A 16,760-nucleotide genomic window follows, 5' to 3' on the forward strand; every position below is an offset into this window, starting at 1 on the left:
AGCTGAAGAACACTGATTTCAAATTCAAATTAAAAAAAAAACAAAAACAAATTGATGTAGCTGACAGAAATCAGCACATCACTGTTCTTTTTGTTTTGTTTTGTTTTGTTGACTAATTTGTGATATGACACAAGAACAAAACAAAAATTTCAGTAAAAATAGAATATAAAATGTATTACCTACGAGATTTAGGCCAATGGAAACCTACGTCTGTCCATGTGCATCAATGTTGTGTCTTGTAAAAATATTCAGACCTGTTAAACTTTTTAGCATTTTGTTTTCTTATATTAAAGTCCCATTTTACAGCAGTGGTTCACCTTTTTGAACAAGACAACAAACCTGAACATTACAGCCAAAGCAACAGAGCAATAGTTCATATCAAAGCAAATTAATTTGTTGGAATGGCCCAGCTATCGTCCAGATTTAAATCCAACTGAGAATTTGTGGGAAGACTTGAAATATGATTCTCTCCGGTGCTCTTTATCTAATTGGAATGAGGCTGAGCTGTTTTGCAAAGATAAATGGGCAACGATTTGTGTCTAAATGTGCAAATATTGTAGAGACATTACTCCTAAAGGCTGTCTGCAATTGTAGGTAAAAGGTGGTTGTACAAAGTACTGACTCAATAACTACTCTTCTGATTGTGAAAAGTTAAAAAAAAAAAAAAAAAACATGACAAAAATGTATTCTATTTCTACCACGAAAAATGGTGCTCCAGTTTGTGTCGATCACATCTAATTCCTTTAAAATACATTGAAGTTTGTTGCCGGAATGTAAGAAGAGTATCAACCTTTTGCACGATACTCTAAGAATGAGGGGTTTCTTCATCGGTAGGAGGAGTGCAAGGAGTTCCTGCAAGCCACAGTGGCTCAGCTGTACTGAGCGGTAGTTCAACTCAGAGGTGATACTCAGATGAGAACATTTTTCAATTGATTTAGTTAAAGGTGAGGCTTTTTTTCCCCCCTCAGCTTCCTCACTAACAAGTGGGTACAGAAGGAGATGTATGGGACACAATGAGGAATGAAAAAGTGCAACCTCCTTGTCTCTGAGGAGTTTGGCTCAGCAGCTTCAGCAGGAATTAGTTTTTAATAAGATTATCTCTGCACGCTTTTGAAGCTGCACTCTGCTCAATGCAAACACAACCAGTGTCGGAGTGTAACAGGGCTTGGACCAACAGTGAGCCGGACCAGCCCAGGCTGGGCCCTTTGCAGTGCACAGAGGCCGAAATTATATGCACCTTACATTCAGAGCTATCAAACTTGCCTTTTAACTTTCAAAAATGCAAAATTATTCAAATAAGCTCGTATTGAACAAATACCTCACTTTTGAAATGTTGCAGTAGTATTTGCAAAGACATAAACCTTGGTTTTCCCCCTTGCTTTTACTCTTTGTCTTACCGGTCATACCTTTGCTGCACCAATTTCACATTTACCTCCCTTTCACTGTCTGTCCATTAAGTGCCAGAGCACTCATTCTGAGACAGACAGGTGCACGCTAATTGAACGGAGCTCGCTTGTCGAACCTTCAAAGCAATTACCTGCCGTCCCAAACCGACTGATTGAGGCGGTCATGCATGGTCTGCCACGGCCGACACCCCCGGTTCGTCTAAGGCGGAGGCTTAGTTTCGTTTATAACCTCGCACTTTTACACGCAGTTACAATTCACAGAGATTCTCAGTTACCTTATTAACTTTGTTTTGGGTTCTGCTTGCAAAATGATTGAAAATAAATTAAAGTCTTATCAAGACCTGACCAACCTTCTTTTAAGTTAAACACAGAATCAGCCACCAAAAGCTTCTGCCCAGCGATTGCGAGGATTATGAACATCTATGTGTCGTACTTCGTTCCAATAACACCAGCAAAGATTATTAGGAATATTTTCAAGTATTTGTTTTCGGAGTCTGTAATGTCAGTACACACCAGTTAAAACTAAAGTAAGGATGTATTTTCTACTACTTAAAATATGCTTCCAGAAGTTCCCAAAAGATCAGCGTCACTGCACTGCAAAAAAAAAAAAATTGTTAGGTAATTTAACAAGCATTTTGTAATACAACGTTATTGTTTTTTTTGTTTTATGTTTTTTTTCTATTGAATGACAATAGAAAGGATCTTATGACGAAAGAAAAACAAAACGAAAAAATCTCATAACATTTCAGATCATTTGCAAGACCAAAACTCAAAAGGCAAGCATAGTGGAAAATAGAACAGAGAACATAATTTGGTACAGTGAGAGTTTCCAGTCTGTTTCCATCCAACCAAACTCTAATGAGTTTCTGGAAAAACTGAGTTTTCAGACTGATTCAGTCATTCTATATCACCATCATCATTCCAACACTTGGCAACAACCCGAAGTATTAAGTTATTAAGTTCTACAAAAACATTTGCATTTAGAGCACCCAAAATGCCTAGCAACGTCCCTGGATATATTGTTAAATATTATTTATTGTCATGTAAAAACTCTCAAGACAACTTATATGCAAAAAGCACAGAAAAGTATAACTGAGTGAATGCAGCTGGCACACAGAGGAAAACACTATAATTTTGCTAGACTCACTTATAATTAGTAATCACATTATTGCTGCGTTTGAAATATTTATTTGTTTTCCAACTGTGTGTTGTGCTCACAGCGTATAAGAGCAAGTAGGGGGAAGCTGTAAACAGGTGTTTTTTGCATTTCGAACACCATCCGAGCGCTGCGGCACTTCATAATCATGCACTGAGTGTTCCCAGTTATGTGTTGCATAAACAAACATCGCCAGCCTAAACCTGAGGTGATGGGTGGCATCATTTATCCGTTTTTGGGCTGACAACACATCATATGTCTTCATTACACTTCGGTTACATTTCATGACACAAATCTGTTTATTTGTTTATTTTTTTTTTCATATTGTTATAATTTGCGCCACACAAAAATGATTATCACAATGGTGCTTGGGAAACAGCACACAGATACCAGGTGGAGAAATAATTTCTACTTAGCAGCTCAGGTTTGGGAGAAACAGGGAGAAGGACTTTCTGTTATCCTTCTGGAACATCAGGCAAACTTTTTCTGATGACTCAGAAGGTGAACGGAGCCAAACGAAGTTTATTCGTATTGCAAAATTCAGAAACAAGGTGAAGCGCTCGACACGATAAAAACACAAAACAAGCAACACAATTTAGTCAGATGCCGCCACCAAGAATAGTCATCTTCAAATACTCATCAGGCATATTGATTCCAGCTATTATTAATCGAGGTAACTCTAGACAGGTGAGTTGTTGGCGTTGATTTAAAGGTAGCACGCACGTGACTTCAGATCAGAAGTTGCCTGTTGACACAATGAAGTTCCTGATGTTCCTGTCAAATTCTGCGCTGAGATCCAACAGTACCAACGTTGTGGTTCTTCCACAGTCTGTATTTATGTGGATTTCAGTGAACATTTTGACGCGGGCAGTCACTGCGGTGACAGAAACCGGAATGAAACACGTCAAAGTGGTTGGCTGTCATTAAGAAGCTATTTTCCTGGTGAAGCACACCTTTTTTTTTTTTGATAATTTTGCTGTGGAAGGTTAGCGATTGAATTGTAATTCTCCCATAGAGACATGTCCAGATTGTCCTTTTTTATCAGTGGGTTGACTGGGAGAAAACACCGGATGAGAGCGAACATTCCTTAAGAAAGGAAAGAAAGGAAACTTTTGTTCTTAAGGAACAAAAGTTCTTATGGAAAGTTGTGGATAGGGTATGAAGACAGCAGGAGAAGGAGCGTGTAGTTGACCGGCACTCGCATTGTGTTGATAACTTTGCAGCAGCCTCTCATACTGAGTGTGCATGTTGAGATGGCAGGGGGGGAAAAATCCCCTGACCTTTAACGGGATGAAAGCTCCAGCAGGACCTGGCTCAGTGAGAGCCCCGTCTCCCGAGGCTGACTGTGGGTTTGAGAAGGCAGAGCGTACAGAGTATTCAAAAATTCCCATAAAATTTTAAACTTGTTCAGGTATGAATGAGCATTTTTTTCAGCAGTTTTCTGACCAACAGTTTGATAAATCTCTGACCCGGTGATACCAGTTTTCTGATTTCTCATATGAATAATAAAATAGGGGAGTTTTTTTTTTTGCCTTGCAGGTAAATATGACGATTAATAAAATATGTACAGCAAGATGAAACAATGACTTTTTAAATTACAAATCTACAAAAGACAAACAACGGCAAAGGTATATCATTAAGTGATTTATGCATGTTTTGCAATAATAGACTATCAAACAGCCTGTCTGTTATGACCTGCTGTTAATTATTTATGTTATGCCAGATAAGACATCACATCACTTTGTGAGAAAGAGCAGTCAGTGTTACACAGCTCCCCAGTAAAGAAGTTATAATCTCACCCATTTTACATTTGGGTAAAATTATGCCACATAACAAACATTTACCTTAACTGGGAGTTTTCTAAAATGTCCATGATGTCTACGATGAGTCAACTTGAACTTTTCAAAAGGATAAAAGGGATAAACTTCGCTGTAAAACATTAAACTCCCTGCTATTTGCTGAAGACTCAGTCCCCTTTTAAAAGCAGCAGCCTGGAGGGACAGGCAGCATGCCTCGGTTGGAGACAGAATTTCACTTCTTAAAAAAGCTCCCAACACCTTTTGTGCTTCCCATTATTTTATTTTTAGACACGTCAATCATATTGACAAAAGAAAACTGAGTCTTCCTCCTAAAGAAACAACTTTTCACCCCAAACTGCTTTGTCATTAGTGAAACCTGTTAGTGTATAGGTAATACATATGATGCTTTCACTGATTCGAAAAAAAAAAAAAAAAAGAATTTTGGTTTCTGACCAGCCCGTTACCAACCAGAGCTATTCAAGCATCAACATGTTGACGCAGTACTAATGATAAAACGACACAATGACAAAACGATTAATGTCAGAATTACTGTTTTGTAATCCAAATATTCCAGCAGTGACTGCATCTTTGACAGCTTTGACGTATATTTTTATGGTTCTTGTCAAACGATGCTAAAAGCAATTACAGCAAAGCAGCAAACAACAGCCTCTCTCAACCTAATGAACCTTCTTGGCTTCCAAAGTGTCATATGCTGGATGTTTTTTTTTGTTGTTGTTGTTTTTTTGCCCGCTATTTCTATTCTTTGTTTTTCATCTGTCTGAAGCATTAGATTTATTAAGGACAGCACAAGACCAGCGATGACAGTTCCTTTCATGCCCCTTGGGGAAATACAATAAGCTCTCTCCGTCTCTCTCATCTCCCTGCAGCTCTTCCTCCCTGCACTGCCTATTAGTGTCAGGGTTCAATGTTAGTGCTGTCAGCTCTTTGTATTTATCAGCTTTAAAACTTTTTTTTTTTGCCCTTTCCAGAGGTATTTCATTTGTCTTCGACTACCTGTGCAGACATTTCTTCTTCTTCTTCTTCTTTTTTTTTTTTTACATTTCTGGTTGTTTTTATCTCATGGTCCCTCACCACATCCTGTCTCCTTTTAACGAAGGCACTTCTGCTTTTCACTGCCAGGTCATGGTTACTGTTCATGTGGACGGTGCATCTGCGAAGAAGGCTGGTTTGGGAACCTGTGCCAGTTTCCCAGGTCTTGCGACATGAGTGACGCCCAGAGCAAGGAACTCTGCGAGACAGACGATGGAGTCGTTTGCAGTGGAAAAGGTGAATAGGAATTGCACCCCCCGCTGCCCCCCCCACCCCTCTCTTTCAGCCCTTTAAGCTAGCATTTGTCTGCAAGCAACATTGTATTATTAAATGTCAAAAGAAAGGGAATCAGCCATATGTTGTTGAAGAATGTCACTCGTGAACAAGGGTGAATGTGTCAGTGATCACTGCGATTTTCGATGAGCTGAAGAGTATAAGAGAAAATGCTTTGCATTAACTTGCAGGGTTAGTTAGCTGCATTAGCAGGAAATATTGGACAAAAGGCCACCAAGACTGGAGTCTGTTTTGCAGAATTAAAAGCACAAAGAACCCGAACATTATCCCAAACTTATTTAGCAGCAGGAGAGCGGAGCGGCGGTCTTTCGGTAGACAATGACCGAAAAGTTGCACAAAGTCGAATCTGATTTATTATTATTTTTTCCTCTGAACACTGACTGGTACTGATGACTAGGGCTTATTATGAACTGATCACCTTTAATTCCAGTTAAATTCTGAAGATCCACCCATATATGCACAGAGCACATGCACACACAGGCTAACCCACGTCATTCCTGCTGCAAAGCAACGGTGCTGCCAACTGTGCATTGAGCTACATGAAGTCTAAAAGCAATGTACAAAATGACTATGTGAGGGTTTGAAAGTCTTCATTAGTTATAATAGAAGTTTTTTTTTTCTCTTTTTGTTTTATAAGAATTTGCTGTGTAACTTTTGTGCAGATTGCACAGTATTTACTAGACTGTTTTTGAGTCTGGGTGGTGATATTGATTTTTCCCCCTTAATGGGCTCCATTATGTATGGCCATAGTCTCTCATTCTCCTTTGGGGAGAAACGCTTTATTTCTCCCCAAAGGGTAATTTGCAAGATAGTGTAGAGAACCTTAATAATGAAACAACATATACAATTTGCCTACAATGTGTTAATGCCTGCGTTTTTGTTGTTGCTTTTTTTCTTACTCTAAGCAAGATTTAAGAGACACAGTTAATTAAAAACCGTCTGGGTTTTTGTGAGCTTCAGCATGTATTTCAAAATTACAGCTTAGTTGAATTGCCTTAATCCAGGAGCTCCTGTTCGCTGTGACTGCTGATCTCATACTGCGGAACAGAAAATTAACGACAGATTCCAGGTTATTAATGCCAAATAATTAATCCAATAGCGTTGTTTTACGAAGAAACACTGCTGATCTTAATCGCTCTGAGATTAAGATCAGATGTGTGCTCTAAAGGAAAGTCGTTTTTTTCTTTTGACGCAGTTGACAATCTTGTTACTGTTTGTAGAAAACACTCATATAAACTGAATTAAATGTGGACTGTAAACATTTAAACATGAATGTATAAATGTTGGTGTTTAATTTTAGACACAGTTATTGTTGTGACTAAATAAAAAATCAGCTGTTACGGTTATGGGTGAAAGAAAGTGAAACTATACATTCTTGAGTTTATTTCTTTTTCGTCCATGTCGGTGACTTCTGGAGTGAAATGAATTCTCACAAACTTTATATTATATAAATTTGTTGAATGATATAAGATTTGATATGGATGGATATTGATATTTGATAGCCAATTTGGAAAAGCCAGGTCACTTTTATGTTAAAGTTCTTCTATAGATAGGTTGAAAAACTACATTTACAGCAAAAGTTTTCATGACTTGTAAACTTTTCCACATTTTGTCACATCATAGTCACAAAAATGTCATTATTTTCTGCTAATTTTGCACAACAGACCAAACTTGTGTCAAAGTTTTGCTCATTTGCTGAGGAACCTCCGTTCCATTCTTACGTTTTCTGCAGCACCTCCTCAGCATGATGCTGCCACCACCATATTTTGACACTGGTGAGGCTGCGTTAAGGTCGATGTGCAGCGTTAGTTTTCTGTCAGGCATAGTGTTGCACATTTTGGTCAAAAAAGTTCAGTTTCCCATATCAAAAGAGCACGCTCCCCTCTCTGTGTGCTCTTCCTCGTTAACATCTCGTGATAATCTAAAAACTAGACACGCAGAGTTACAACGGGTCTTTGAACTACTCCGCTAGTTAATGGTTTCCTTGTGTAGCTTGACTATCATATTTTGGTAGGTTTGCAGTTTTGCATTACTGTTTCTATGAACAAATGATTGGACAGTCGGCGCTGCAGCGAATGTTCAAAGAGATGCATTTCATTTCTGACCTGAATCTCGTTTAAACTGCATTTCTTACATGCGTGTCAAACTTTCAAACAGTTATGTGAAGTTTGTGTTGCTTTCATGCGCTGCTTTCTGTTTCTTCATCTCATTAACACATACTGGAATCTGTGGTGGCAACATGTGAAAGGGCTGCTCGTGCACTCGCAAGGTGTAGAAGGTCCCTTTTCCACTTTTGACACCTCGAACGCAGTTATTCAGTTTAAAAATATAACTTCAGAGCAGCTAATCCGGCTTTTCCCCATTTTTGCCAGATGTACTTGAATTAAGTGCGTCAAACTGTCGCTGCATTCTACTTTGTGTCATTAAGCAACTAATGGCGCCACACGACAGACTAGCTTCTCCGTTGTGCGGCGGCGAATCCGGAGGAAAACGTCGACCGCAGAGAGGCCAGCGCTGAGCAGGGCTGGGAAATGAAGATGAGCGTCTTTATTCTCCATGCTCCACTTCTTTTAAAAGCCAGATTTATCTTCTTTTCTTGACCAGCCTCTGCCTTAGCTATTTTACTTTATCTTCCTCTCCTCTCTACAGCTGCCTTACCTTTTCTGCTGTGGCCCCTTCACATGCAAGTAAAACAGCTGTGGTGAATGAAGAAGAAAAAGCTGAACCCCTGGGTATAAAAAAAAAAAGAAGGCTGATAGCCAGATTTGTTTCTCTCTCCCAATTCTTAAAATGTTATTATTCTGTTGCTACCCTAGAGAGAGAAAAGAAATGTAAACTGATGGAGGAGAGAGGAAGTGCAGCGTGTGGGTGGATTGGTATCCTGGTGGTAAAACTGTATTAGAAGCTGTTTCCTCGGGGAATATCTCTGTCCACTCTAACCGACTCCATTAATCTTCTCTGAAAAAGAAAAGGTGAAAAAAAAATCACAGAGGATTAAACAAAACAGCTTTTATTGGGGGAAAAAAAATAATAATGTGGCAAGTGGGTGGCAAAAAAAAAAAAAAAAAGAAGAAGAAAGGACAATACCAAACACTCAAAACCCTGAACAGTGACGGTAATCAAACTACGTGTGTGTGTGTGTGTGTGCTTTGTGCGTGTTGCAGGTTCCTGTCACTGTGGCCAGTGCATTTGCTCTCGCCAAGAGTGGTGGGTGTCAGGAGAGCACTGCGAGTGCGACGACCGAGAGTGTGACAAACATGATGGCCTCATCTGCACAGGTAATGACACACGGTGTGCCGCAGCTGTAACAGAGCGCGCTAAAGAGGGATGGCACCAACAAACGCCTCACAGCAGGGCTCGCTTTCCTTCACAGAGAGCCAAATACAAAGGAGAAGCGATAACTGTCAGTAAATAGTCATGAAGTCTATATTTCACGGTATTACGGAAAATTCAGTTATCATATTAGGATAATCTAAGAAAAAGAAAAACTAAAAAACAAATGAAAAACATCCAGAAGCTGACTGGAAAGCTTGAGTTAAAAAAAAATTAGTTGTGGTAAATTTATCCTTTTCTTTAGCATCACCATTTTATGCAGCTTTGAAGCGACGATCAACAAAACTCCTGCAGCATGTCCTCGGGTTGCCAGTCATTTTGAATTCCTGCATGTCATTTTTGAGTTAACGGAGCAAAACCACAAAACAGCACGCCTTAAAGTAACAGAACAATGTTCATTAAAAAAAGAATATACTAAACTTGTGCTCGTTCACTGCTACGGTTCGGGTTTTGAAGGATTAGAATATGCCAATTGTACATTTTTACCAGCTTTAGCTACTCTGCTCAGCAACGCAAAGTCTTTCCGGTTTCACATAACCGACTTGACCAAGAAATACATGCCAGCAACAGAAACAGTGACAATAAATACCAACCAACAAACCGAAATTACAGAAATCCTGAGGACTCTGCAGTGGTCAAGTGTGTCACTGCTTTGTGTCTTGGTGTGGGAACAATCATCTTATCTCCAATGTGAGCCGAACGAAGCAGACGGTTATAGATTTGAAGAGAAACGGAGTTGAGTCAAATGCTATTCTCTCATCATGGGAGAAGGAGTGGAGGTGGTGGAGGAATATAAATGCGTCAGCGTTCACCTTGACAACAGACTGGACCTGGAGACGCAACGGTGCAGTCGCCTACAAGAAGGAACAGAGCAGACTGTCCTTCTTGAGGAACCTTAGGTCTTTCAAGATGCTTCAAATCTTCTAGAAGACTGCTGTGAAGAGCAACCTGTCGTCTGTTGGGGTAACAGCATCTGATTTAGAAAACGTAAACGGCCTGATGAAGAAGGCTGGTTCTGTTCTGATGACTACTGTGGAACCACCAGAGATTGTGGTGCGTGGATAACATGTAGGCATTTTGAGGGTTTTAGCTAAAGGGGTTAAAGGCCGTAGCAGCATGCCGTTCCATAAAGATGGCCTGATTGCAGGCGAGACATCAGCAGCCTCTTGTTAGTGATGGCATATTTATTTTCAGGGAAGTAGCTTGCTGAACAAACAGGGCAATAACCTATCGGGAACAGAAAAGCAATAAACACCCGACGATCGATACAAAATGCCCAATTTGCTTGACACGAGTTTCTTAGATGGTGAAAACTGATTAAACTGTGTTTGGTGAAGTCCTTTAAACAGGCCTTCACTCTGATAAAAGGAGCGAAAGTTGAGACGAAACCATGAAAAAGAGATTTCACTGAAAAAAAAAAGTTACGCTCTAATAATTTTGTCACATCAGAAGTAGTTTCTTACATTAGAAGTTTTACTTTTGTAGTTTTTTCTTCTTTAATTTCCTCAACATTGCAACAGCTGCTGTTGTGGAAACATGAATTGTTAAGGACATATCCCTCTCTGTTAGCACTGGCAATGTTGTAAGTATTCGTTCTTGGTGCGCATCAAAATGACTGTTTGAGAAGTTCAGCTCATCATCATGGAGGCCGATCATGGAAAGCAGTGGTCCCCAAACTTTTTCCTGTTTGGGGAAACAGGAAAAAGCGCCAAATAACTTTTCCCTTTTCTGGTGGGGGGCCGGAGATTGTTGACGGGGGAGGGGGGGTTAGGAGTTTCTCGATTGATTTTTACCCAGAAAGTACATGGGCAAAACCCATGAGTGAAACGGTTACTGGGACTGACTAGTATATATTCCATTGAGGGAATGTAACTTTAACATATTAATTTCTCATATGATAACATAAAGGCTCGTTTTGAAGTATAAGCTGCTACTTACATGCATTGCTTGCGTTCATAACAGACACGTGTTCATCTGCTCTACCGCTAGCAAACAACCACTGATTAAATAACATAAAAGTCAAGCAGCTCCCTAAAAGTCCAACAGATGGCAGCAATGCGCCCCACAATTTATAGGATACACTTCCTGCTAAAGAGCCCCCTGGTGGTTGAAGAAAAATCCACATATAAACCGAAAAATATAATAAATGAAAAAAAATCTGAATGCTCTCTGGTATTGTTCAGGGGGCCGGACCAAATGTGGAGGCCCCGCGGGCCGTAGTTTGGGGACCCCTGATGTAAAACTTCAGCACATCAGCGGAGCGACATGAAAGACAATGCTTCAAAAACAGCAAGCAAATAAAGAAAATGGATTTCAGCATCTGTTAAATGTTTCATTACCAACTTAAATCCATCCATCCATCCATTTTCCTTCACCCTTGTCCCTCAGTGGGGTCGGGAGGGGTGCTGGTGCCTATCTCCAGCTCACGTTCCGGGCGAGAGGCGGGGTACACCCTGGACAGGTCGCCAGTCTGTCGCAGACCAACTTAAATATGAACGTTAAAATTACCCTGAGCACGACAATCATTTGAATGGAATGGCGTTTTACATGAAAAGTTAATTAAACACGGGGACTTAAATATCTTCTAATAAATAAATAAATAAATAAATAGAAACGTTACAGCCTCTTTCCATCAGATTGAGTCATTTTGTTATTGTAATTACTAAGAGGTTTCCTTGGCATGTTTAATGAGAAATTACACTGCATCCAGAAATGTCATGGATTCTCTAAAGCTGTGGATTCTCATTACACATGTAACCGGTGAGTGATGTGGAAAATGCAACATATTAGGAATGCTCGCGTGTTGATTTTATGCACTGAAGACGGTAATTCGGAAAGGAAACGAGTTTTGTTAATCTTTGGGTTTTGCAATTGAAAGCCACGTGAATGTTGGTTACTTTTGCCTGATATGTTGCAGGTTCATCAGTTTACAACACTGTAAGGACTATTACATAAACTTAGAAATTATTGACACCTATAAGTGCCGCTTTCAATTTTGACTGAGAATTGAAAACTCAAGAGACTTATTCTGCTAGTTTAAAAAGACGAAAAGCTCAAGTACGACTGAAATGTCCTTCGGAAGCTTTTGATATTTAGTCAATTCTTCGCAGGTTTTCAGTATGGAAACCAAACAAAAATCATCAAAAACAGGGAAAATCCCAAATATTTTCGGCAACAAGATAAACATCTGTGGGTTTATACAACCTTACTTTGAAAACTAGCCAAACTAGTACGCAGTCGTGTCGAATGAATTGGAATATGCTTTCCGATGAGGCTGGTTTGTCTGAACAATAGTACCTTCTGAAAATAACAACCGTTTAAGAATGTATTAAACATCGTTTTCTCAAAACAAAACAAAAATGTGTCTTGTCTTGTTTTGGTTTGGTGGGATTTTGCAGTTTTAAATCCCAGAATTGTAATTTGTTAGCTAGAAGCAGGACATCGTTACATTTAACAGAAAGAAATCTTAAAAAAAAAAGATTATGTGTGTAATTAATCCACAGAATATACTTCCTTTAATGAAACACATTATATGGATTTAATAACTTAAAATCATAAAAAAAAACAATAATATTCAGATTTATTCAATGTGTCTGTAAGTGCAAAAAAAGGGTCAATGTTTTCCATCTGATATGTTGTCTAAAATATTTTGGGAAACAATTTTGGCTTAACCAGTTTATGAGATTCACTTAAAACTGTTTATGGGGATTAGTTTATGTGAATACATGAGGAACACTTCATGTTCTTTTCACAGTACATAAAGCGTTGTTACGTCAGTCGTGATCGTTTTAACGATGCACATAAACCGTTGTTTCTGTGCTATTAAACCACTATAAAACACATAAGGAATTTTCTTAAATCAAGACTTTAAGGCACCAATTTGGGATTAACTGATTTTTTTTTTTTCTAACCCACACAGGGCCAAAATTAAAGATGAAGTTGTGACTGAATCAGATCAGATCAGATCAGATCAGAATACTATATTCCAGCTTGTGCTAGCCACAACACTCTTCAGGACAAGAGTAGTTAGTTTAGGGGGGGAAAAAAAACAAAAAAAACTTCAAGTCAGCTACTTCCTGTTTTAGTGAAATGTTTTAAAATGAAGTCAGAGGAAACGCACCAGATGTAAGGAGTTATTTAAAAGGAAACAATGTTCTTCGCCTTGACGTGCTGGCTGTTCATTCAAGCTGCTCCAACATTGCATGACTTGGGTTGAACCTGGTTATTTAGATTTCAGTGGAAGCCAGAAAAGGGGAGAGGAATATAGCAGAGTTGCTCAATTTCGTTGTGAGCATTCAAGTTGTATGTCAAAGAATAATGGATTCAGAAATGCTGGTAACTTTTTTTTTTTTTTTTTCCGGAAATTTCAGAGGGAACGTACTTTATACTTTCTTAGCGGTACACAAAGAGAGTGATGCTTATGTATATACAGCTGAAATCAGAAGTTTGCACATACCGAATAAAATACTCTTTCATTTTCTCTCACTGCCTAAAGTTAAATCAGACCAAATAAGTCTTATTTTAGGTTTGTTAGAATTACCGAAATTATTTCCATTTGCTAAATTCCAGAAAACTCAGCGAGAAACAATTTTATATGTTTTGTTTTATTTGTTTTTTGTAGCTTTATTTTATATATGTGAATATCTGGCATGTAGTAGTAGTTAGTATAGCACTAATCATTGTTCTAATTTTGATAGAGGGGCATCACCTTTGCTCCTAATGTAAATAACTGATATCCTGTCAAGACAAGAAGTCTAAGAAGAAACAATTTGGAGACCGTCTTAGTATAGTTATTAAACAGAAAGCAGATACAAGCTGTATCTAAAGGTCGGAGCGCTACACAAACTGGTTGATTGGGAATCAGCCAGAAATCTCCAATGGTTACGTCTTTTGACACATTTCTATACATACAGGGTGTAAAATCTGCAAATAACCTCAATTATACCACATTAGATGTTGTATAATGTTTGGTAAGAAACATTAGATGTTTCTTACCAATAGAACATTTTTTCCCAATGTTCTATTGGGAAAAAAAAAAGGATGGCAAATCAACAAATCAGATTTTAGAATGAATAAATGAATAAAGCAGCCAAAACAGAAGATTGATAAATGATCCCAAATGTAACTCTGTTAGAAATGTATTGGCTATGCTTTAAGTCTGAGTATGTACAAAAAACCCTCACTCAATCTGAATGAGCCTTACAATTAGAATGACATCAGACACTGAAAACGTGCGCCATTTACTCAGAGAACGACTGAAACTAATCAAAGGCTCCAGATTATGACATGCAGGCCCAACAGTTTTGAATGGGACTGCATGTCGCTGTGGCTTTTTGACAAGAGGCCAACAGGTTTCCTGATTCTGACCACAGGACGTCTGTCTGACAGCTACTGGTGCCTGTGAGGAAATCAGGACTACCGGTTTGAGAATCCAGTCAGATTAATTTTTTTGTTTTGTTTTTGTTCATTTTACATTTCACAACCAAAGACCTGCGTTCTACATTCAGAAGTTCTTAATAGGCTGAAGACTCTAAAACAACCAATATACCAGTACAATTAAATATCATGTGAATGTGAATATCTTGCATCTAAATTAGTATTAGGTGATAAAAGTCTTCCTTCATCCATGTCTGTAAAGATGAATCTTATGTTTAAATTCAGGCGTCGTGGCTTGTCTCTTTTAAATCGTAACTTTTTCTCCCCCTCAAATCTTCTCACAGGGAACGGCGTTTGCAGTTGCGGCAACTGCGATTGCTGGGACGGGTGGACAGGAAATGCCTGCGAAATCTGGGTAGGAGCCGAGTACTGAGGAGAACATTAAGCCGGGGTCAAAAACTCGAGCTTCCAAAACGTCCCGACACGCCAGGAGGACCGTCAGCGTCCGGGACCAGACAGCACACCGAGAGAAGACTTAATATAGATGTAAATCTGCATAACACTAATATAATGCACTAATATTGCTCTATCTTCAATTGTACTGGTTACAAAGTTTGCTTATTAAAACTGTATATTGTTGTTTTAAAAACACAGCCAACATTATTCTAATGTAAACGTTTATGTTTTCAGAGCTGCTTTTCATGTATTATACTTTGAGAGAGGTTCCTTGTTTGAGATGGCAGCACTCAGCTGCCACCCCTTGAACTTTTTCCACAGTTTGCCACATGACATTTCGATGCATTTCAGTTGGAATATAAAGCGACTGATCAACCGCAACGTAGTGAATATATTTGTAAAGAGGAAGGAAAATGACACGTGGTGCTGAAGTGTTTTTTTTTTTTTTCCAAATAAAAGTCTGCAAGCAAGTCGAGCATGCATTTGTAGACCTTTGTTTTACTGCAGCTACAGCTGCAAGTCAGTGCAGGATGTTTTTTTTTTTTATTTTTTTTTTTTTTATAACGCTCTACAGCTCCCTTTTCCACATGTTTGCTTGTAAACAGGGTTTTTTCCTATGACCTTCTCTTAACATTAGCGTTCTTCTTGCCACTCTGAGATTTACAGTCAAATTTGAGCGCATGTGTAATAGTTACGCCGTCAACAGAGACCCACAGCTAAACTATGGATCTCTGAAGCTTCTCCAGAGTTTCCGCGAGCCTTTTACCTGCTTCTGATCGATGCTCCGCTTGCCCGACCTGCCGTTTCGAGCAGATGGCCACGTCTTGGTAGGTTTGAAGTCGTGCCATGCCATTTCCATTTTTGAATCCTGGGTTGAAAATTTCCTCTGTCAGATGTTCAAACTCCAGAAACTGTTTAGGAAAAATTGTGATTTTTAACTTATTTAATTTAATTTTATTTTTTTTTTACCTCTAACCTGTGTTCCATGGTTTTTTAGGTTGCTGCTTTAACCTCTAATGTTCTCTATCAAACATCTAAGACCTCGAATGATCAGCTGAATTTATATTGAGATGGAAACACACAGATGGTCTCCGTTAGCATCGCATTTGGTGCGACTTGATTTTATTGTAGAATAAAATGGGGTCAATGCATGCAACACTTTTAAAGACTTTTGGAGGCTCACGTGGCTTTTATTTAATGGTACTTGGAACGAAGGGAAAAGAGAGAGAAGGGGAAGACATGCAGCAAATGACCCAAGGCCAGGTATCAAACCTGGGACAACTGTACCCTCTGTATTTAACACACCCAACATTTTAAAAATGTTTATTGCAAAATATTTCTGAAACTATTTATCCTCTATTTTTATTTTCACAAGTCTGTGACTATCCCACAAAACCCTGATAAAATGAATTCAGGTTTGTTGTAAAAATAAAAACATATATATATATATATATATATATCAAATAAATTTTTGCTCTTTACATTAAAAATGCAACTACTGGTGAGACATGCAGTGGCAGTGGAGATAATTGCAATTTCTAAATTCAACTGAAAGATTTCTTGAAAGCTTATTGATTTACTCTTTGAAGTTTTTTATTTCTTTTTCATAATAAAACATTAAATGTGCCGCATGACACAACATTTTGCATGGAAAACAATGCGAAGACCTTAATCATACATGGTTACAAATTTTGATATAACATGACATAACTCCAATGAGCATACTTGCAATGGTATAGTATATTATATATATATATATAAATATTTTGAAAACAAATCATTTTAATAGTGTATGCTCCTCTCCGTCGCAGGAAATCAACCCAAAACAAGCTGGCCGTCATGTCGATCTACACCATCCTCGCAGTGAGAAGGTAGAGGAAAGGTGGAGGA

At 38.6% G+C, this 16,760-nt stretch overlaps 1 protein-coding gene across 2 annotated transcripts in view; it reads left to right on the plus strand.

The window, feature by feature from the left end:
* Nucleotides 1-15,412, plus strand: part of itgbl1 (integrin, beta-like 1) — a 48,992-nt gene extending 33,580 nt beyond the window's left edge. For both annotated transcript variants that reach the window (XM_016669012.1, XM_007547181.2), the window contains 3 exons: nucleotides 5,502-5,648; nucleotides 8,870-8,983; nucleotides 14,759-15,412. In XM_016669012.1, coding sequence (XP_016524498.1) covers nucleotides 5,502-5,648; nucleotides 8,870-8,983; nucleotides 14,759-14,847 — 350 coding nt within the window. In that variant the 3' untranslated portion in view covers nucleotides 14,848-15,412. The remainder of the gene's footprint in view (nucleotides 1-5,501; nucleotides 5,649-8,869; nucleotides 8,984-14,758) is intronic.
* Nucleotides 15,413-16,760: the final 1,348 nt, after the last annotated feature.

The sequence above is a fragment of the Poecilia formosa genome, unplaced genomic scaffold, assembly GCF_000485575.1.
Source record: "Poecilia formosa unplaced genomic scaffold, Poecilia_formosa-5.1.2 Scaffold19, whole genome shotgun sequence".
Lineage (NCBI taxonomy): Eukaryota > Metazoa > Chordata > Actinopteri > Cyprinodontiformes > Poeciliidae > Poecilia > Poecilia formosa.